This window comes from Scyliorhinus torazame, chromosome 31 (assembly GCF_047496885.1).
Source record: "Scyliorhinus torazame isolate Kashiwa2021f chromosome 31, sScyTor2.1, whole genome shotgun sequence".
NCBI classification, from domain to species: Eukaryota; Metazoa; Chordata; class Chondrichthyes; order Carcharhiniformes; family Scyliorhinidae; genus Scyliorhinus; species Scyliorhinus torazame.
The window spans coordinates 35,041,269-35,066,614 of record NC_092737.1 but is presented as its reverse complement, the minus strand read 5'-3'; the positions used below and the strand labels follow the sequence as shown (position 1 = coordinate 35,066,614).

Here is a 25,346-nt window from a genome sequence, read left to right as displayed (position 1 = left end):
GTCATTCTCCCTGTCCGATCTTTATTCATCCGAGGACATATTCAGCAATAATGGTCCGTAGACCAAATGTTCCCCCTTGTGGGGAAACCTAGAATGACAGGTCACAGGTAGAGAGGCGGTAAATTTAGAACTGAGTTGAGGAAGCACTACTTCTCGTAGAGGGTGGTGAATCTGGGGAACTCGCTGCCCCCATAGAACGGTGGAGTCTGGGTCATTAAATGGTTTCAAGAAGGAGATAGATAGATTTCTGATTTTAAAACGGGTTAAAGGGATTTGGGGAACAGGTAGGGGGGTAAATTGGAGACCAGAAAGAGAGCAGCCATGATCTGATTGGACGGCGGAGCGGGGTCGAAGGGGCTGAATTGCCGACTTCTTGCTCCTAATTCCCACGTTCCTATGTCGCCCTGCGCTGATAAAATGGAACATTCCTGCATTTTCTCACGGGAGGACTCCTGGATTTTAGACAACTCCTTACACCGGAGATATTTAGAACCGCGCCCAGAACAGCCGGTGATAATTCCTCGTGTGTCCCTGGGGTCTGTTGCTGTCCGCCATCATCCCGATCTTGTTATCCGCCTTGATCCGTAAATCTATTCCAAGCACGGCCTGCCCGTCTGGGAATGTCTCCCAGCAATTCCTTCTCCGCACGAGGCCAGAGATGAACCTCGCGTCGATTTTGAGTGTCGGTGATCACGGAGTCCTCCGTTCCCCGTGTCGCTGCAGAATGTCCGATAACCGGCACAAAGGCAGCTGGAAACGATCGTCACCCCCCCACCCGGGTGCCAGCCTGTCCCAGAGCCTCGTCTGCCCTGGGATTCGCAAGCGCACATCTAAATACTTCCCAAATGTTCTGAGGGTCTCTGCCTCCACCCCCCTTTCAGGCAGCGAGTTCCAGACTCCCCCCCCCCCCCCTCACATCCCCTCTAAACCTCCCGCCCCCTCACCTTAAATCTCTGCCCCCTGGTCATTGAGCCCTCCACCAAGGGGAAAAGTTTTTTCCTGTCGACTCTCTCTGTGCCCCTCATAATTTTATACATCTCCATCACGCTCCCCCTCGGTCTCCTCTGCTCCAAGGACAACAACCCCAGTCTATCCAATCTCTCTCCATAACTAACACTCTCCAGCCCAGGCAACATCCTGGTAAATCTCCTCTGCCCCCTTTCCAGTGGCTATCACATCCCTCCTGTAATGTGGATTCCAGAACTGCTCACAATACTCTCGCTGTGGCCTAACCAACGTTTTATACAGTTCCAGCAAATCCTCCCTGCTCTTAAACTCTCCGCCTCGGCTAATAAAGGCAAGTAGACCATAAGCCTTCTTAACCACTGTGTCCACCTGCTCTGCTACCTTTCGGGACAGGTGTACTGGCACACCCAGGTCCTTCTGATCCTCGGAGCTTCCCAGGGTCCTGCCGTTTATCCTGTATTCCCTTGCCTTGTCTGTCCTGCCCAAGAGGATCACCTCACACTTATCCGGATTGAACTGCATTTGCCACTGATCAGCCCATCTGACCAGCCCGGCGATATCCTCCTGTAATCGAAGCCTATCCTCCTCACTATTCACCGCCCCACCAATTTTCATATCACCTGCAAACATTCAACTCTCCGGCATTCACACCTAAACCACTTATATCACGGTTTGACGGAGAGTTGCAGGAATCTACAATATTGGCCACAACGCCTTGCACAAGGGGCGGGATTCACCGTCCCGTCCCCCAGCCGACCAATGGGGTTTCCCCATTGTGGCCCCCCCCCCCGTCGGGAAAACCGTCGGGAAAACCGTGGGCGTGCGTGCACTGCCGGCGAACAGGAGGTCCCCGCGGAAGGTGTTGACCCCTGAACTATTGCTGACGATTTACTGACTGTTTTTTCCCCCGTGTCTTAGGCAACTACGCTCCCCGGTCAAGGCTATTCTTTGTGGAAGGCGAGTGACACGTTCTGTTTTATTTTGGGCTCATAGGTCATTTGAAAGTTGAGTGGTGGTGGTGGTGGGGTAGGAGTTGGGGGGGGGGGGGGGGGCGGAAGGCGGTTGGCAGGGGGGGAGGGCGGTGCAGGGACAGATGAGATGTGTGGGAGCGATGGGGGAGGGAATTTGGGGCAGCTCATTTCTTCCCCCCTCCCCCCCCCTCCCAGTCCACACCAACCGTCCCACGGTCAAGTGTTCAGCAACAGACGAAGGGCCTCCTCTCCTGGAGGAGTCATGGCCACAGGTTGAGGAGGTCGATAGACCAGTGCCCTAGATTCTCCCGCCAGCGGGGGGGGGGGGGGGGGGGGGGGGGGGCGGGGGGGGGGGGGGGGGGAAGCAGAGTCTCCGCACCTCCCGTAGTCAGCGGGGGGAGGGAGGGCGAAGGACAGTTTCAGTCCCCTGTTCAAGCTCACGCTGCCATTCCTTCCACGTTCTCACAGAGATCGTACGAGCGATGGCGTACCTGGTAAACCAGGGGAAGGCGATGTACTGGGGGACGTCGCGATGGAGCACAGTGGAGATCATGGTGAGTAATTCGATAAATAAACCTGGAAAATCTCTCGGGACTATCCAATCCCCCCACTCCGCCCACCCACTCCTAACTATATTTTATTGAACCAGAGTATCCCTACAGTGCAGATGGAGGCCATTCGGCCCATCGAGTGTGCGCACCGACCCTCCAAAAGAGCAGCCTACCTACACCCACTCTACCTCCCCCTACCGCGCCCCCCCCCTCCCTCCCGGCCCTACCCCCGTAACCCCACCTAACCGGCACATCTTTGGAATGCCCATAACAGCTGGGGTGAGTGGGGGGGGGGGGGCAGCTCGAAGACCCCATAAGAGGTAGGTTGCGTGCAGTGGAGGGGGGGGGGGGGGGGGGAGTCCGGAGGCCTCGATGCGGTCGAGAGACCGGGGGCGGCATTTAAAAATGGCGCCCCCGATCTGCGAAATGGGGTAAGTGCGGCCTGGGCGCCAAGGCCACTTAAACGGCCAAGTGCCAGGGTAGAGCGGGGTCTCCCTCGATGCGCCAGCCATGAGACCGAGGGGCAGGGTGACCAGCACACCCAAAACAGACCCTGTGTTGTGCCCCGTCGAATCGCGCCCGAGATTTTGATTCCAGAATTATCAATTCATTGAAAATTGAATCAGTTAACTGCTGTGGGATTCGAACCCATTTCCCTTCGAGCGTTAGCCTGGGTCGCTGATCCAGTGCTGCTCTGCCATTGGCTCCCCACACATCGGGGAGCACAGTCGCATTGTTGGGGCAGCACGGTAGCACAGTGGTTAGCACAACTGCTTCGCAGCTCCAGGGTCCCAGGTCGATTCCGGCTTGGGTCACTGTCTGTGCGGAGTCTGCACGTCCTCCCCGTGTGTGCGTGGGTTTCCTCCGGGTGCTCCGGTTTCCTCCCACAGTCCAAAGATGTGCAGGTTAGGTGGATTGGCCGCGATAAATTGCCCTTAGTGTCCAAAATTGCCCTTAGTGTTGGGTGGGGTTACTGGGTTATGGGGATAGGGTGGAGGTGTTGATCTTGGGTAGGGTGATCTTTCCAAGAGCCGGTGCAGACTCAATGGGCCGAATGGCCTCCTTCTGCACTGTAAATTCTATGAGAGTCTATGACATCTCCATCGTGAGGTAGAGGTGTACAGGGCAGTAATGAGAGAGAGAGAGAACAAAGAAAAGTACAGCACAGGAACAGGCCCTTCGGCCCTCCAAGCCCGTGCCGACCATGCTGCCCGACTAAACTACAATCTTCTACACTTCCTGGGTCCGTATCCCTCTATTCCCATCCTATTCATGTATTTGTCAAGATGCCCCTTAAATGTCCCTATCGTCCCTGCTTCCACCACCTCCTCCGGTAGCGAGTCCCAGGCACCCACTACCACCCGCTGCGTAAAAAACTTGCCTCGTACATCTACTCTAAACCTTGCCCCTCTCACCTTAAACCTATGCCCCCTAGTAATTGACCCCTCTACCCTGGGGAAAAGCCTCTGACTATCCACTCTGTCTATGCCCCTCATAATTTTGTAGACCTCTATCAGGTCTCCCCTCAACCTCCTTCGTTCCAGTGAGAACAAACCGAGTTTATTCAACCGCTCCTCATAGCGTATGCCCTCCATACCAGGCAACATTCTGGTAAATCTCTTCTGTACCCTCTCTAAAGCCTCCACATCCTTCTGGTAGTGTGGCGACCAGAATTGAACACTATACTCCAAGTGTGGCCTAACTAAGGTTCTCTACAGCTGCAACATGACTTGCCAATTCTTATACTCAATGCCCCAGCCAATGAAAGCACGCATGCCGTATGCCTTCTTGACTACCTTCTCCACCTGTGTTGCCCCTTTCAATGACCTGTGGACCTGTACTCCTAGATCTCTTTGACTTTCAAAACTCTTGAGGGTTCTGCCCACCTGTATTGGACCTTCCGAAATAGAGATGGTGACACCGAGCCCCCCCCGACCCCAGGGTGGGCTTTCCTCCACTCCCATCTCCGATGCAGGAAGGTGGGCTAGCAGCTGCGAATCTACGATTGGCTCTCAAGGCTGTTCCGTCTCTCCCGCCGTCAGTCTGTCCATGCCTCAAACCGTGCCTCTACCCCTGAGCCGTTCTCAGTAACCCTGGCTGGGGAGCGTTGACCTGTGGAAGGCGCACACTCTGGTGCACGACACCCATTGTGAGGCAGGGGGAGTCCTGTACGGTGCAGGTGGGGTATGCGAGCGAGTGGGGGGGGGGGGGTAAAAGCGGGGGGGGAGCGGTAATTCTGTTGTTGACGCGGTATTGTCACAGTCGGGGCTCAAGTCGATTTTGTCAGTGACCACCGCCCCATCTCTCTTTGCCACCAGGAGGCCTATTCCATGGCTCGTCAGTTCAACCTGATACCTCCGGTGTGCGAGCAGGCTGAATATCACCTCTTCGAGCGGGACAAGGTCGAGGTCCAGCTTCCCGAGCTCTACCACAAGATCGGTCGGTGTTCCTGGCGACTGCCTCACTGTCCTCACTCCGCGATGTCGCTGGAGGGGGGGGGGGGAAGCACACGCAGTTCAATACTTCACACAGTCCTCCAAATAGCGACAGTCAGATTGCATTGCCAGTACGGCTTCTCAGACAGGCCAGGGCTCCATCCAAACTGGGGTAGGCCGAGATCCCGAGGTCAGGCACAAACGCACAGTGTGCACCGGCCGATCCTTCACTCTCCTTCAACAAGCAGACTTCTCTACCCCAGCTGGACGCAGCTCTCTGCTTCTCTAGTCTAGCGAGGCTACGCAGCCTGTCCTCGCTGCACTGATTGCTGACAGGGGTTTGCCATCAGTCGGCCGTGTGACTCCCCCGGGTGACCACCGGCGGCCATCTTGGGCAGGGAACTGGAGAATCCAGTTGTGCAGGGAACTGAACTGTGGCTTCACAGCTCCAGGGTCCCAGGTTCGATTCCCGGCTTGGGTCACTGTCTGTGCGGAGTCTGCACGCCCTCCCCGTGTCTGCGTGGGTTTCCTCCGGGTGCTCCGGTTTCCTCCCACAGTCCAAAGATGTGCAGGTTAGGTGGATTGGCGATGATAAATTGCCCTTAGTGTCCAAAATTGCCCTTAGTGTTGGGTGGGGTCACTGGGTTATGGGGATAGGGTGGAGGTGTTGACCTTGGGTAGGGTGCTCTTTCCAAGAGCCGGTGCAGACTCGATGGGCCGAATGGCCTCCTTCTGCACTGGAAATTCTATGATAATCTCAACGGGAAAGATACAGTCCCTCCAGCCCGCAGACCCGGGTGATACCATAACACGCCGTGAACACGCCGTGAACACACAGTGAGCACACCGTGAGCACACCGTGAACATACCGCGAACGCACCGTGAACGCACCGTGAACACACCGTGAACACACAGTGAACACACCGTGAGCACACCGTGAGCACACCGTGAACACACAGTGAACACACAGTGAACACACAGTGAGCACACCGTAACACACCGTGAGCACACCGTGAACACACCGTGAACACACCGTGAACACACAGTGAACACACCGTGAACACACAGTGAGCACACCGTAACACACCGTGAGCACACCGTGAACACACAGTGAGCACACAGTGAACACACCGTGAACACACAGTGAGCACACAGTGAACACACCGTAACACACAGTGAGCACACAGTGAACACACCGTAACACACTGTGAACACACCGTGAACACACAGGTAACACACCGTGAGCACACAGTGAGCACACAGTGAACACACCGTGAACACACCGTGAACACACCGTAACACACCGTGAGCACACGGTGAGCACACCGTGAACACACCGTGAGCACACAGTGAGCACACAGTGAGCACACAGTGAACACACCGTAACACACTGTGAGCACACCGTGAACACACCGTGAACACACAGTGAGCACACAGTGAGCACACAGTGATTACACCGTGAACACACAGTGAGCACACAGTGAGCACACAGTGAGCACACCGTGAACACACCGTGAGCACACAGTGAGCAGACAGTGAGCACACAGTGGACACACCGTAACACACTGTGAGCACACCGTGAACACACAGTGAGCACACAGTGAGCACACAGTGAGCACACCGTAACACACTGTGAGCACACCGTGAACACACCGTGAACACACCGTGAACACACAGTGAACACACCGTGAACACACCGTGAACACACAGTGAGCACACAGTGAACACACAGTGAACACACAGTGAACACACAGTGAACACACAGTGAACACACCGTGAGCACACAGTGAGCACACAGTGAACACACAGTGAACACACAGTGAGCACACCGTAACACACTGTGAGCACACAGTGCGGACACCGTGAACACACAGTGAACACACCGTGAACACACAGTGAACACACCGTGAACACACCGTGAGCACACAGTGAGCACACCGTGAACACACAGTGAACACACAGTGAGCACACAGTGAGCACACAGTGAGCACACCGTGAACACACAGTGAGCACACCGTGAACACACCGTGAACACACAGTGAACACACCGTGAGCACACCGTGAGCACACAGTGAACACACAGTGAGCACACAGTGAGCACACCGTGAACACACCGTGAGCACACCGTGAACACACAGTGAGCACACCGTGAGCACACTGTGAACACACCGTGAACACACCGTGATCACACCGTGAACACACCATGAACACACCATGAACACACAGTGAACACACCGTGAACACACAGTGAACACACAGTGAACACACAGTGAACACACAGTAACACACTGTGAGCACACCGTGAACACACCGTGAGCACACCGTGAGCACACCGTGAGCACACAGTGAGCACACAGTGAACACACTGTGAATACACTGTGAACACACTGTGAGCACACCGTGAACACACACTGAACGCACAGTGAACACACAGTGAACACACAGTGAGCACACAGTGAACACACAGTGAACACACAGTGAGCACACCGTAACACACTGTGAGCACACAGTGAGCACACAGTGAGCACACAGTGAGCACACAGTGAGCACACCGTGAACACACAGTGAACACACAGTGAACACACCGTGAACACACCGTGAGCACACAGTGAACACACCGTGAGCACACAGTGAGCACACCGTGAACACACAGTGAACACACAGTGAACACACCGTGAGCACACCGTGAGCACACCGTGAGCACACAGTGAGCACACAGTGAGCACACCGTGAACACACAGTGAGCACACCGTGAGCACACCGTGAACACACAGTGAAGACACAGTGAACACACCGTGAACACACAGTGAACACACCGTGAGCACACAGTGAGCACACCGTGAACACACAGTGAACACACCGTGAGCACACCGTGAGCACACCGTGAGCACACCGTGAGCACACAGTGAGCACACAGTGAGCACACAGTGAGCACACAGTGAGCACACAGTGAGCACACAGTGAGCACACCGTGAACACACAGTGAGCACACAGTGAGCACACCGTGAGCACACAGTGAGCACACCGTGAACACACAGTGAGCACACAGTGAGCACACAGTGAGCACACAGTGAGCACACAGTGAGCACACAGTGAACACACCGTAACACACTGTGAGCACACCGTGAACACACAGTGAGCACACAGTGAGCACACCGTAACACACTGTGAGCACACCGTAACACACTGTGAGCACACCGTGAACACACAGTGAGCACACAGTGAACACACAGTGAGCACACAGTGAACACACAGTGAACACACAGTGAGCACACCGTAACACACTGTGAGCACACCGTGAACACACAGTGAGCACACAGTGAACACACAGTGAACACACAGTGAGCACACCATAACACACTGTGAGCAAACCGTGAACACACCGTGAACACACAGTGAACACACAGTGAACACACCGTGAACACACAGTGAGCACACTGTGAACACACCGTAACACACTGTGAACACACCGTGAACACACCGTGAACACACCGTGAACACACCTTGAACATACCGTGAACACACAGTGAACACACAGTGAAGACACCGTGAACACACCGTGAACACACCGTAAACACACCGTGAGCACACAGTGAGCAGACAGTGAGCACACAGTGAGCACACAGTGATCACACGTGATCACACGTGAACACACAGTGAGCACACAGTGAGCACACAGTGAGCACACAGTGAGCACACAGTGAGCACACCGTGAGCACACAGTGATCACACAGTGATCACACAGTGATCACACAGTGAGCACACAGTGAACACACAGTGAACACACAGTGAACACACCGTAACACACTGTGAGCACACTGTGAGCACACAGTGAGCACACCGTGAGCACACAGTGATCACACAGTGATCACACAGTGATCACACAGTGAGCACACAGTGAACACACAGTGAACACACAGTGAACACACCGTAACACACTGTGAGCACACCGTGAACACACAGTGAGCACACAGTGAACACACAGTGAGCACACCGTAACACACAGTGAGCACACAGTGAACACACCGTAACACACTGTGAACACACCGTGAACACACAGGTAACACACCGTGAGCACACAGTGAGCACACAGTGAGCACACAGTGAGCACACAGTGAACACACAGTGAACACACCGTGAACACACCGTGAGCACACTGTGAACACACCGTGAGCACACGGTGAGCACACTGTGAACACACCGTGAGCACACAGTGAGCACACAGTGAGCACACTGTGAGCACACTGTGAGCACACAGTGAACACACCGTAACACACTGTGAGCACACCGTGAACACACCGTGAGCACACAGTGAGCACACAGTGAGCACACAGTGAACACACCGTAACACACTGTGAGAAAACTGTGAGCACACAGTGAGCAACCAGAGTGCACACAGTGAACACACCGTAACACACTGTGAGCACACCGTGAACACACCGTGAACACACCGTGAGCACACAGTGAGCCCACAGTAAGCACACAGTGAGCACACAGTGAACACACTGTGAACACACTGTGAACACACTGTGAGCACACCGTGAACACACACTGAACGCACAGTGAACACACAGTGAACACACAGTGAGCACACAGTGAACACACAGTGAGCACACCGTAACACACTGTGAGCACACAGTGAGCACACAGTGAGCACACCGTGAACACACAGTGAACACACAGTGAACACACCGTGAACACACCGTGAGCACACAGTGAGCACACAGTGAGCACACAGTGAGCACACAGTGAGCACACCGTGAACACACCGTGAACACACCGTGAGCACACCGTGAGCACACAGTGAGCACACAGTGAGCACACAGTGAGCACACAGTGAGCACACCGTGAACACACAGTGAGCACACAATGAGCACACAGTGAGCACACAGTGAGCACACCGTAACACAGTGAGCACACAGTGAGCACACAGTGAGCACACAGTGAACACACCGTAACACACTGTGAGCACACCATGAACACACAGTGAACACACAGTGAACACACAGTGAACACACAGTGAACACACAGTGAGCACACCGTAACACACTGTGAGCACACCGTGAACACACAGTGAGCACACAGTGAACACACAGTGAACACACAGTGAGCACACCGTAACACACTGTGAGCACACTGTGAACACACAGTGAGCACACAGTGAACACACAGTGAACACACAGTGAGCACACCATAAAACACTGTGAGCACACCGTGAACACACCGTGAACACACCGTGAACACACCGTGAACACACAGTGAACACACCGTGAACACACAGTGAGCACACTGTGAACACACCGTAACACAATGTGAACACACCGTGAACACACCGTGAACACACCGTGAACACACCGTGAACACACAGTGAACACACCGTGAACACACCGTGAACTCACCGTAAACATACCGGGAGCACACAGTGAGCACACAGTGAGCACACAGTGAGCACACAGTGAGCACACAGTGATCACAAGTGAACACACAGTGAGCACACAGTGAGCACACCGTGAGCACACCGTGAGCACACCGTGAGCACACCGTGAGCACACCGTGAGCACACAGTGAGCACACAGTGAGCACACAGTGAGCACACAGTGAGCACACAGTGAGCACACAGTGATCACACAGTGAGCACACAGTGAGCACACAGTGAACACACAGTGAACACACCGTATCACACTGTGAGCACACCGTGAACACACAGTGAGCACACAGTGAACACACAGTGAGCACACCGTAACACACTGTGAGCACACAGTGAACACACCGTAACACACTGTGAACACACCGTGAACACACAGGTAACACACCGTGAGCACACAGTGAGCACACCGTGAGCACACCGTGAACACACCGTGAACACACCGTGAACACACCGTGAGCACACGGTGAGCACACCGTGAACACAGCGTGAGCACACAGTGAGCACACAGTGAGCACACAGTGAACACACCGTAACACACTGTGAACACACCGTGAACACACAGGTAACACACCGTGAGCACACAGTGAGCACACCGTGAACACACCGTGAACACACCGTGAACACACCGTGAGCACACGGTGAGCACACCGTGAACACACCGTGAGCACACAGTGAGCACACAGTGAGCACACAGTGAACACACCGTAACACACTGTGAGCACACCGTGAACACACCGTGAGCACACAGTGAGCACACAGTGAACACACCGTAACACACTGTGAGCACACCGTGAACACACCGTGAGCACACAGTGAGCACACAGTGAACACACCGTAACACACTGTGGGCACACAGTGAGCACACAGTGAGCACACAGTGAGCACACAGTGAACACACCGTAACACACTGTGAGCACACCGTGAACACACAGTGAGCACACAGTGAACACACAGTGAACACACAGTGAGCACACCGTAACACACTGTGAGCACACCGTGAGCACACCGTGAGCACACCGTGAACACACCGTGAACACACCGTGAACACACAGTGAACACACCGTGAACACACAGTGAGCACACAGTGAGCACACATTGAACACACCGTAGCACACTGTGAGCACACCGTGAACACACCGTTAACACACAGTGAACACACCGTGAACACACAGTGAGCACACAGTGAGCACACAGTGAGCACACAGTGAGCACACAGTGAACACACCGTAACACACTGTGAGCACACCGTGAAAACACAGTGAGCACACAGTGAACACACAGTGAGCACACCGTAACACAGTGAGCACACAGTGAGCACACAGTGAGCACACAGTGAACACACCGTAACACACTGTGAGCACACCATGAACACACAGTGAACACACAGTGAACACACAGTGAACACACAGTGAACACACAGTGAACACACAGTGAACACACATTGAACACACAGTGAACTCACCGTGAACTCACCGTGAGCACACCGTGAGCACACCGTGAGCACACCGTGAGCACACCGTGAACACACAGTGAGCACACAGTGAGCACACAGTGAGCACACAGTGAACACACAGTGAGCACACAGTGAGCACACCGTGAGCACACTGTGAGCACACAGTCAGCACACAGTCAGCACACTGTGACCACACCGTGAACACACAGTGAACACACCGTGAACACACCGTGAACACACCGTGAACACACAGTGAACACACAGTGAACACACCGTGAACACACAGTGAACACACAGTGAACACACCGTGAACACACCGTGAACACACCGTGAACACACCGTGAACACACCGTGAGCACACAGTGAGCACACAGTGAACACACAGTGAACACACCGTAACACACTGTGAGCACACCGTGAACACACCGTGAACACACCGTGAGCACACAGTGAGCACACAGTGAGCACACAGTGAGCACACAGTGATCACACCGTGAACACACAGTGAGCACACAGTGAGCACACAGTGAGCACACCGTGAACACACCGTGAGCACACAGTGAGCACACAGAGTGCACACAGTGAACACACCGTAACACACTGTGAGCACACAGTGAGCACACAGTGAGCACACAGTGAGCACACAATGAACACACAGTGAACACACAGTGAGCACACAGTGAGCACACAGTGAGCACACAGTGAACACACCGTAACACACTGTGAGAACACCGTGAACACACAGTGAGCACACAGTGAACACACAGTGAACACACAGTGAGCACACCGTAACACACTGTGAGCACACCGTGAGCACACCGTGAACACACAGTGAGCACACAGTGAACACACAGTGAACACACAGTGAGCACACCGTAACACACTGTGAGCACACCGTGAACACACAGTGAGCACACAGTGAACACACAGTGAACACACAGTGAGCACACCGTAACACACAGTGAGCACACCGTAACACACTGTGAGCACACCGTGAACACACAGTGAGCACACCGTGAACACACAGTGAGCACATAGTGAACACACAGTGAACACACAGTGAGCACACCGTAACACACTGTGAGCACACCGTGAACACACCGTGAACACACAGTGAACACACAGTGAGCACACTGTGAACACACCGTAACACACAGTGAACACACAGTGAGCACACCGTAACACACTGTGAGCACACCGTGAACACACCGTGAACACACAGTGAACACACCGTGAGCACACAGTGAGCACACCGTGAGCACACCGTGAACACACCGTGAACACACCGTGAACACACCGTGAGCACACAGTGAGCACACAGTGAGCACACAGTGAACACACCGTAACACACTGTGAGCACACCGTGAGCACACAGTGTGCACACAGTGTGCACACAGTGAGCACACAGTGAGCACCCAGTGAGCACACGGTGATCACACCGTGAGCACACAGTGAGCACACAGAGTGCACACAGTGAACACACCATAACACACTGTGAGCACACAGTGAGCACACAGTGAGCACACAATGAACACACAGTGAACACACAGTGAGCACACAGTGAGCACACAGTGAACACACCGTAACACACTGTGAGAACACCGTGAACACACAGTGAGCACACAGTGAACACACAGTGAACACACAGTGAGCACACCGTAACACACTGTGAGCACACCGTGAACACACAGTGAGCACACAGTGAACACACAGTGAGCACACCGTAACACACTGTGAGCACACCGTGAACACACCGTGAACACACCGTGAACACACCGTGATCACACGGTGAGCACACCGTGAGCACACCGTGAGCACACCGTGAGCACACCGTGATCACACGGTGAGCACACCGTGAACACACCGTGAGCACACAGTGAGCACACAGTGAACACACCGTAACACACTGTGAGCACACCGTGAACACACCGTGAGCACACAGTGAGCACACAGTGAGCACACAGTGAACACACAGTGAACACACAGTGAGCACACCGTAACACACTGTGAACACACCGTGAGCACACCGTGAGCACACCGTGAGCACACCGTGAGCACACAGTGAACACACAGTGAGCACACCGTGAGCACACAGTGAGCACACCGTGAGCACACAGTGAGCACACCGTGAGCACACAGTGAGCACACCGTGAACACACAGTGAACACACAGTGAACACACCGTGAGCACACAGTGAGCACACAGTGAACACACAGTGAACACACAGTGAGCACACCGTAACACACCGTGAGCACACCGTGAACACACAGTGAACACACCGTGAACACACAGGTAACACACCGTGAGCACACAGTGAGCACACAGTGAGCACACAGTGAGCACACAGTGAGCACACAGTGAGCACACAGTGAGCACACAGTGAGCACACAGTGAGCACACAGTGAACACACAGTGAACACACCGTGAACACACCGTGAGCACACTGTGAACACACCGTGAGCACACCGTGAGCACACTGTGAACACACCGTGAGCACACAGTGAGCACACAGTGAGCACACAGTGAGCACACAGTGAGCACACTGTGAGCACACTGTGAGCACACAGTGAACACACCGTAACACACTGTGAGCACACCGTGAACACACCGTGAGCACACAGTGAGCACACAGTGAACACACCGTAACACACTGTGAGAAAACTGTGAGCACACAGTGAGCGCACAGGGAGCACACAGTGAACACACCGTAACACACTGTGAGCACACCGTGAGCACACAGTGAGCAACCAGAGTGCACACAGTGAACACACCGTAACACACTGTGAGCACACCGTGAACACACCGTGAACACACCGTGAACACACCGTGAGCACACCGTGAGCCCACAGTAAGCACACAGTGAGCCCACAGTAAGCACACAGTGAGCACACAGTGAACACACTGTGAACACACTGTGAACACACTGTGAGCACACCGTGAACACACACTGAACGCACAGTGAACACACAGTGAACACACAGTGAACACACAGTGAGCACACAGTGAACACACAGTGAACACACAGTGAGCACACCGTAACACACTGTGAGCACACAGTGAGCACACCGTGAGCACACCGTGAACACACAGTGAACACACAGTGAACACACCGTGAACACACCGTGAGCACACAGTGAGCACACAGTGAGCACACCGTGAACACACCGTGAACACACCGTGAACACACCGTGAGCACACCGTGAGCACACAGTGAGCACACAGTGAGCACACAGTGAGCACACAGTGAGCACACCGTGAGCACACCGTGAACACACAGTGAGCACACAATGAGCACACAGTGAGCACACAGTGAACACACCGTAACACACTGTGAGCACACCGTGAACACACAGTGAGCACACAGTGAACACACAGTGAGCACACAGTGAACACACAGTGAACACACAGTGAGCACACCGTAACACACTGTGAGCACACCGTGAACACACAGTGAGCACACAGTGAACACACAGTGAACACACAGTGAGCACACCGTAACACACTGTGAGCACACTGTGAACACACAGTGAGCACACAGTGAACACACAGTGAACACACAGTGAGCACACCATAAAACACTGTGAGCACACCGTGAGCACACCGTGAACACACCGTGAACACACCGTGAACACACCGTGAACACACAGTGAACACACCGTGAACACACAGTGAGCACACTGTGAACACACCGTAACACAATGTGAACACACCGTGAACACACCGTGAACACACCGTGAACACACCGTGAACACACCGTGAACACACCGTGAACACACAGTGAACACACAGTGAACACACCGTGAACACACCGTGAACTCACCGTAAACATACCGGGAGCACACAGTGAGCACACAGTGAGCACACAGTGAGCACACAGTGATCACAAGTGAACACACAGTGAGCACACAGTGAGCACACAGTGAGCACACAGTGAGCACACCGTGAGCACACCGTGAGCACACAGTGAGCACACAGTGAGCACACAGTGATCACACAGTGATCACACAGTGAGCACACAGTGAACACACAGTGAACACACCGTATCACACTGTGAGCACACCGTGAACACACAGTGAGCACACAGTGAACACACAGTGAGCACACCGTAACACACTGTGAGCACACAGTGAACACACCGTAACACACTGTGAACACACCGTGAACACACAGGTAACACACCGTGAGCACACAGTGAGCACACCGTGAACACACCGTGAACACACCGTGAACACACCGTGAGCACACGGTGAGCACACCGTGAACACACCGTGAGCACACAGTGAGCACACAGTGAGCACACAGTGAGCACACAGTGAACACACCGTAACACACTGTGAGCACACCGTGAACACACCGTGAGCACACAGTGAGCACACAGTGAACACACCGTAACACACTGTGAGCACACCGTGAACACACCGTGAGCACACAGTGAGCACACAGTGAACACACCGTAACACACTGTGGGCACACAGTGAGCACACAGTGAGCACACAGTGAACACACCGTAACACACTGTGAGCACACCGTGAACACACAGTGAGCACACAGTGAACACACAGTGAACACACAGTGAGCACACCGTAACACACTGTGAGCACACCGTGAGCACACCGTGAACACACCGTGAACACACAGTGAACACACCGTGAACACACAGTGAGCACACAGTGAGCACACATTGAACACACCGTAGCACACTGTGAGCACACCGTGAACACACCGTTAACACACAGTGAACACACCGTGAACACACAGTGAGCACACAGTGAGCACACAGTGAGCACACAGTGAGCACACAGTGAGCCCACAGTAAGCACACAGTGAGCACACAGTGAACACACTGTGAACACACTGTGAACACACTGTGAGCACACCGTGAACACACACTGAACGCACAGTGAACACACAGTGAACACACAGTGAGCACACAGTGAACACACAGTGAGCACACCGTAACACACTGTGAGCACACAGTGAACACACAGTGAGCACACAGTGAACACACAGTGAGCACACCGTAACACACAGTGAGCACACAGTGAACACACCGTAACACACTGTGAACACACCGTGAACACACAGGTAACACACCGTGAGCACACAGTGAGCACACAGTGAGCACACAGTGAGCACACAGTGAACACACAGTGAACACACCGTGAACACACCGTGAGCACACTGTGAACACACCGTGAGCACACGGTGAGCACACTGTGAACACACCGTGAGCACACAGTGAGCACACAGTGAGCACACTGTGAGCACACTGTGAGCACACAGTGAACACACCGTAACACACTGTGAGCACACCGTGAACACACCGTGAGCACACAGTGAGCACACAGTGAGCACACAGTGAACACACCGTAACACACTGTGAGAAAACTGTGAGCACACAGTGAGCAACCAGAGTGCACACAGTGAACACACCGTAACACACTGTGAGCACACCGTGAACACACCGTGAACACACCGTGAGCACACAGTGAGCCCACAGTAAGCACACAGTGAGCACACAGTGAACACACTGTGAACACACTGTGAACACACTGTGAGCACACCGTGAACACACACTGAACGCACAGTGAACACACAGTGAACACACAGTGAGCACACAGTGAACACACAGTGAGCACACCGTAACACACTGTGAGCACACAGTGAGCACACAGTGAGCACACCGTGAACACACAGTGAACACACAGTGAACACACCGTGAACACACCGTGAGCACACAGTGAGCACACAGTGAGCACACAGTGAGCACACAGTGAGCACACCGTGAACACACCGTGAACACACCGTGAGCACACCGTGAGCACACAGTGAGCACACAGTGAGCACACAGTGAGCACACAGTGAGCACACCGTGAACACACAGTGAGCACACAATGAGCACACAGTGAGCACACAGTGAGCACACCGTAACACAGTGAGCACACAGTGAGCACACAGTGAGCACACAGTGAACACACCGTAACACACTGTGAGCACACCATGAACACACAGTGAACACACAGTGAACACACAGTGAACACACAGTGAACACACAGTGAGCACACCGTAACACACTGTGAGCACACCGTGAACACACAGTGAGCACACAGTGAACACACAGTGAACACACAGTGAGCACACCGTAACACACTGTGAGCACACTGTGAACACACAGTGAGCACACAGTGAACACACAGTGAACACACAGTGAGCACACCATAAAACACTGTGAGCACACCGTGAACACACCGTGAACACACCGTGAACACACCGTGAACACACAGTGAACACACCGTGAACACACAGTGAGCACACTGTGAACACACCGTAACACAATGTGAACACACCGTGAACACACCGTGAACACACCGTGAACACACCGTGAACACACAGTGAACACACCGTGAACACACCGTGAACTCACCGTAAACATACCGGGAGCACACAGTGAGCACACAGTGAGCACACAGTGAGCACACAGTGAGCACACAGTGATCACAAGTGAACACACAGTGAGCACACAGTGAGCACACCGTGAGCACACCGTGAGCACACCGTGAGCACACCGTGAGCACACCGTGAGCACACAGTGAGCACACAGTGAGCACACAGTGAGCACACAGTGAGCACACAGTGAGCACACAGTGATCACACAGTGAGCACACAGTGAGCACACAGTGAACACACAGTGAACACACCGTATCACACTGTGAGCACACCGTGAACACACAGTGAGCACACAGTGAACACACAGTGAGCACACCGTAACACACTGTGAGCACACAGTGAACACACCGTAACACACTGTGAACACACCGTGAACACACAGGTAACACACCGTGAGCACACAGTGAGCACACCGTGAGCACACCGTGAACACACCGTGAACACACCGTGAACACACCGTGAGCACACGGTGAGCACACCGTGAACACAGCGTGAGCACACAGTGAGCACACAGTGAGCACACAGTGAACACACCGTAACACACTGTGAACACACCGTGAACACACAGGTAACACACCGTGAGCACACAGTGAGCACACCGTGAACACACCGTGAACACACCGTGAACACACCGTGAGCACACGGTGAGCACACCGTGAACACACCGTGAGCACACAGTGAGCACACAGTGAGCACACAGTGAACACACCGTAACACACTGTGAGCACACCGTGAACACACCGTGAGCACACAGTGAGCACACAGTGAACACACCGTAACACACTGTGAGCACACCGTGAACACACCGTGAGCACACAGTGAGCACACAGTGAACACACCGTAACACACTGTGGGCACACAGTGAGCACACAGTGAGCACACAGTGAGCACACAGTGAACACACCGTAACACACTGTGAGCACACCGTGAACACACAGTGAGCACACAGTGAACACACAGTGAACACACAGTGAGCACACCGTAACACACTGTGAGCACACCGTGAGCACACCGTGAGCACACCGTGAACACACCGTGAACACACCGTGAACACACAGTGAACACACCGTGAACACACAGTGAGCACACAGTGAGCACACATTGAACACACCGTAGCACACTGTGAGCACACCGTGAACACACCGTTAACACACAGTGAACACACCGTGAACACACAGTGAGCACACAGTGAGCACACAGTGAGCACACAGTGAGCACACAGTGAACACACCGTAACACACTGTGAGCACACCGTGAAAACACAGTGAGCACACAGTGAACACACAGTGAGCACACCGTAACACAGTGAGCACACAGTGAGCACACAGTGAGCACACAGTGAACACACCGTAACACACTGTGAGCACACCATGAACACACAGTGAACACACAGTGAACACACAGTGAACACACAGTGAACACACAGTGAACACACAGTGAACACACATTGAACACACAGTGAACTCACCGTGAACTCACCGTGAGCACACCGTGAGCACACCGTGAGCACACCGTGAGCACACCGTGAACACACAGTGAGCACACAGTGAGCACACAGTGAGCACACAGTGAACACACAGTGAGCACACAGTGAGCACACCGTGAGCACACTGTGAGCACACAGTCAGCACACAGTCAGCACACTGTGACCACACCGTGAACACACAGTGAACACACCGTGAACACACCGTGAACACACCGTGAACACACAGTGAACACACAGTGAACACACCGTGAACACACAGTGAACACACAGTGAACACACCGTGAACACACCGTGAACACACCGTGAACACACCGTGAACACACCGTGAGCACACAGTGAGCACACAGTGAACACACAGTGAACACACCGTAACACACTGTGAGCACACCGTGAACACACCGTGAACACACCGTGAGCACACAGTGAGCACACAGTGAGCACACAGTGAGCACACAGTGATCACACCGTGAACACACAGTGAGCACACAGTGAGCACACAGTGAGCACACCGTGAACACACCGTGAGCACACAGTGAGCACACAGAGTGCACACAGTGAACACACCGTAACACACTGTGAGCACACAGTGAGCACACAGTGAGCACACAGTGAGCACACAATGAACACACAGTGAACACACAGTGAGCACACAGTGAGCACACAGTGAGCACACAGTGAACACACCGTAACACACTGTGAGAACACCGTGAACACACAGTGAGCACACAGTGAACACACAGTGAACACACAGTGAGCACACCGTAACACACTGTGAGCACACCGTGAGCACACCGTGAACACACAGTGAGCACACAGTGAACACACAGTGAACACACAGTGAGCACACCGTAACACACTGTGAGCACACCGTGAACACACAGTGAGCACACAGTGAACACACAGTGAACACACAGTGAGCACACCGTAACACACAGTGAGCACACCGTAACACACTGTGAGCACACCGTGAACACACAGTGAGCACACCGTGAACACACAGTGAGCACATAGTGAACACACAGTGAACACACAGTGAGCACACCGTAACACACTGTGAGCACACCGTGAACACACCGTGAACACACAGTGAACACACAGTGAGCACACTGTGAACACACCGTAACACACAGTGAACACACAGTGAGCACACCGTAACACACTGTGAGCACACCGTGAACACACCGTGAACACACAGTGAACACACCGTGAGCACACAGTGAGCACACCGTGAGCACACCGTGAACACACCGTGAACACACCGTGAACACACCGTGAGCACACAGTGAGCACACAGTGAGCACACAGTGAACACACCGTAACACACTGTGAGCACACCGTGAGCACACAGTGTGCACACAGTGTGCACACAGTGAGCACACAGTGAGCACCCAGTGAGCACACGGTGATCACACCGTGAGCACACAGTGAGCACACAGAGTGCACACAGTGAACACACCATAACACACTGTGAGCACACAGTGAGCACACAGTGAGCACACAATGAACACACAGTGAACACACAGTGAGCACACAGTGAGCACACAGTGAACACACCGTAACACACTGTGAGAACACCGTGAACACACAGTGAGCACACAGTGAACACACAGTGAACACACAGTGAGCACACCGTAACACACTGTGAGCACACCGTGAACACACAGTGAGCACACAGTGAACACACAGTGAGCACACCGTAACACACTGTGAGCACACCGTGAACACACCGTGAACACACCGTGAACACACCGTGATCACACGGTGAGCACACCGTGAGCACACCGTGAGCACACCGTGAGCACACCGTGATCACACGGTGAGCACACCGTGAACACACCGTGAGCACACAGTGAGCACACAGTGAACACACCGTAACACACTGTGAGCACACCGTGAACACACCGTGAGCACACAGTGAGCACACAGTGAGCACACAGTGAACACACAGTGAACACACAGTGAGCACACCGTAACACACTGTGAACACACCGTGAGCACACCGTGAGCACACCGTGAGCACACCGTGAGCACACAGTGAACACACAGTGAGCACACCGTGAGCACACAGTGAGCACACCGTGAGCACACAGTGAGCACACCGTGAGCACACAGTGAGCACACCGTGAACACACAGTGAACACACAGTGAACACACCGTGAGCACACAGTGAGCACACAGTGAACACACAGTGAACACACAGTGAGCACACCGTAACACACCGTGAGCACACCGTGAACACACAGTGAACACACCGTGAACACACAGGTAACACACCGTGAGCACACAGTGAGCACACAGTGAGCACACAGTGAGCACACAGTGAGCACACAGTGAGCACACAGTGAGCACACAGTGAGCACACAGTGAGCACACAGTGAACACACAGTGAACACACCGTGAACACACCGTGAGCACACTGTGAACACACCGTGAGCACACCGTGAGCACACTGTGAACACACCGTGAGCACACAGTGAGCACACAGTGAGCACACAGTGAGCACACAGTGAGCACACTGTGAGCACACTGTGAGCACACAGTGAACACACCGTAACACACTGTGAGCACACCGTGAACACACCGTGAGCACACAGTGAGCACACAGTGAACACACCGTAACACACTGTGAGAAAACTGTGAGCACACAGTGAGCGCACAGGGAGCACACAGTGAACACACCGTAACACACTGTGAGCACACCGTGAGCACACAGTGAGCAACCAGAGTGCACACAGTGAACACACCGTAACACACTGTGAGCACACCGTGAACACACCGTGAACACACCGTGAACACACCGTGAGCACACCGTGAGCCCACAGTAAGCACACAGTGAGCCCACAGTAAGCACACAGTGAGCACACAGTGAACACACTGTGAACACACTGTGAACACACTGTGAGCACACCGTGAACACACACTGAACGCACAGTGAACACACAGTGAACACACAGTGAACACACAGTGAGCACACAGTGAACACACAGTGAACACACAGTGAGCACACCGTAACACACTGTGAGCACACAGTGAGCACACCGTGAGCACACCGTGAACACACAGTGAACACACAGTGAACACACCGTGAACACACCGTGAGCACACAGTGAGCACACAGTGAGCACACCGTGAACACACCGTGAACACACCGTGAACACACCGTGAGCACACCGTGAGCACACAGTGAGCACACAGTGAGCACACAGTGAGCACACAGTGAGCACACCGTGAGCACACCGTGAACACACAGTGAGCACACAATGAGCACACAGTGAGCACACAGTGAACACACCGTAACACACTGTGAGCACACCGTGAACACACAGTGAGCACACAGTGAACACACAGTGAGCACACAGTGAACACACAGTGAACACACAGTGAGCACACCGTAACACACTGTGAGCACACCGTGAACACACAGTGAGCACACAGTGAACACACAGTGAACACACAGTGAGCACACCGTAACACACTGTGAGCACACTGTGAACACACAGTGAGCACACAGTGAACACACAGTGAACACACAGTGAGCACACCATAAAACACTGTGAGCACACCGTGAGCACACCGTGAACACACCGTGAACACACCGTGAACACACCGTGAACACACAGTGAACACACCGTGAACACACAGTGAGCACACTGTGAACACACCGTAACACAATGTGAACACACCGTGAACACACCGTGAACACACCGTGAACACACCGTGAACACACCGTGAACACACCGTGAACACACAGTGAACACACAGTGAACACACCGTGAACACACCGTGAACTCACCGTAAACATACCGGGAGCACACAGTGAGCACACAGTGAGCACACAGTGAGCACACAGTGATCACAAGTGAACACACAGTGAGCACACAGTGAGCACACAGTGAGCACACAGTGAGCACACCGTGAGCACACCGTGAGCACACAGTGAGCACACAGTGAGCACACAGTGATCACACAGTGATCACACAGTGAGCACACAGTGAACACACAGTGAACACACCGTATCACACTGTGAGCACACCGTGAACACACAGTGAGCACACAGTGAACACACAGTGAGCACACCGTAACACACTGTGAGCACACAGTGAACACACCGTAACACACTGTGAACACACCGTGAACACACAGGTAACACACCGTGAGCACACAGTGAGCACACCGTGAACACACCGTGAACACACCGTGAACACACCGTGAGCACACGGTGAGCACACCGTGAACACACCGTGAGCACACAGTGAGCACACAGTGAGCACACAGTGAGCACACAGTGAACACACCGTAACACACTGTGAGCACACCGTGAACACACCGTGAGCACACAGTGAGCACACAGTGAACACACCGTAACACACTGTGAGCACACCGTGAACACACCGTGAGCACACAGTGAGCACACAGTGAACACACCGTAACACACTGTGGGCACACAGTGAGCACACAGTGAGCACACAGTGAACACACCGTAACACACTGTGAGCACACCGTGAACACACAGTGAGCACACAGTGAACACACAGTGAACACACAGTGAGCACACCGTAACACACTGTGAGCACACCGTGAGCACACCGTGAACACACCGTGAACACACAGTGAACACACCGTGAACACACAGTGAGCACACAGTGAGCACACATTGAACACACCGTAGCACACTGTGAGCACACCGTGAACACACCGTTAACACACAGTGAACACACCGTGAACACACAGTGAGCACACAGTGAGCACACAGTGAGCACACAGTGAGCACACAGTGAGCACACAGTGAACACACCGTAACACACTGTGAGCACACCGTGAAAACACAGTGAGCACACAGTGAACACACAGTGAGCACACCGTAACACAGTGAGCACACAGTGAGCACACAGTGAGCACACAGTGAACACACCGTAACACACTGTGAGCACACCATGAACACACAGTGAACACACAGTGAACACACAGTGAACACACAGTGAACACACAGTGAGCACACCGTGAACACACAGTGAACACACCGTGAGCACACCGTGAGCACACCGTGAACACACAGTGAACACACAGTGAACACACAGTGAACACACATTGAACACACAGTGAACTCACCGTGAACTCACCGTGAGCACACCGTGAGCACACCGTGAGCACACCGTGAGCACACCGTGAGCACACCGTGAACACACAGTGAACACACAGTGAGCACACAGTGAGCACACAGTGAGCACACAGTGAACACACAGTGAGCACACAGTGAGCACACTGTGAGCACACTGTGAGCATACAGTCAGCACACCGTGAGCACACTGTGACCACACCGTGAACACACAGTGAACACACCGTGAACACACCGTGAACACACCGTGAACACACAGTGAACACACCGTGAACACACAGTGAACACACAGTGAACACACAGTGAACACACAGTGAACACACCGTGAACACACCGTGAACACACCGTGAACACACCGTGAGCACACAGTGAGCACACAGTGAACACACAGTGAACACACCGTAACACACTGTGAGCACACCGTGAACACACCGTGAACACACCGTGAACACACCGTGAGCACACAGTGAACACACAGTGAGCACACAGTGAG

At 53.6% G+C, this 25,346-nt stretch overlaps 1 protein-coding gene across 1 annotated transcript in view; it reads left to right on the top strand.

The window, feature by feature from the left end:
- The window catches only part of LOC140404606 (voltage-gated potassium channel subunit beta-3-like), a 72,608-nt gene that overhangs the window by 21,340 nt on the left and 25,922 nt on the right, over positions 1-25,346 (top strand). The window contains 2 exon segments of the mRNA XM_072493207.1: positions 2,326-2,491; positions 4,807-4,927. Coding sequence (XP_072349308.1) covers positions 2,326-2,491; positions 4,807-4,927 — 287 coding nt within the window.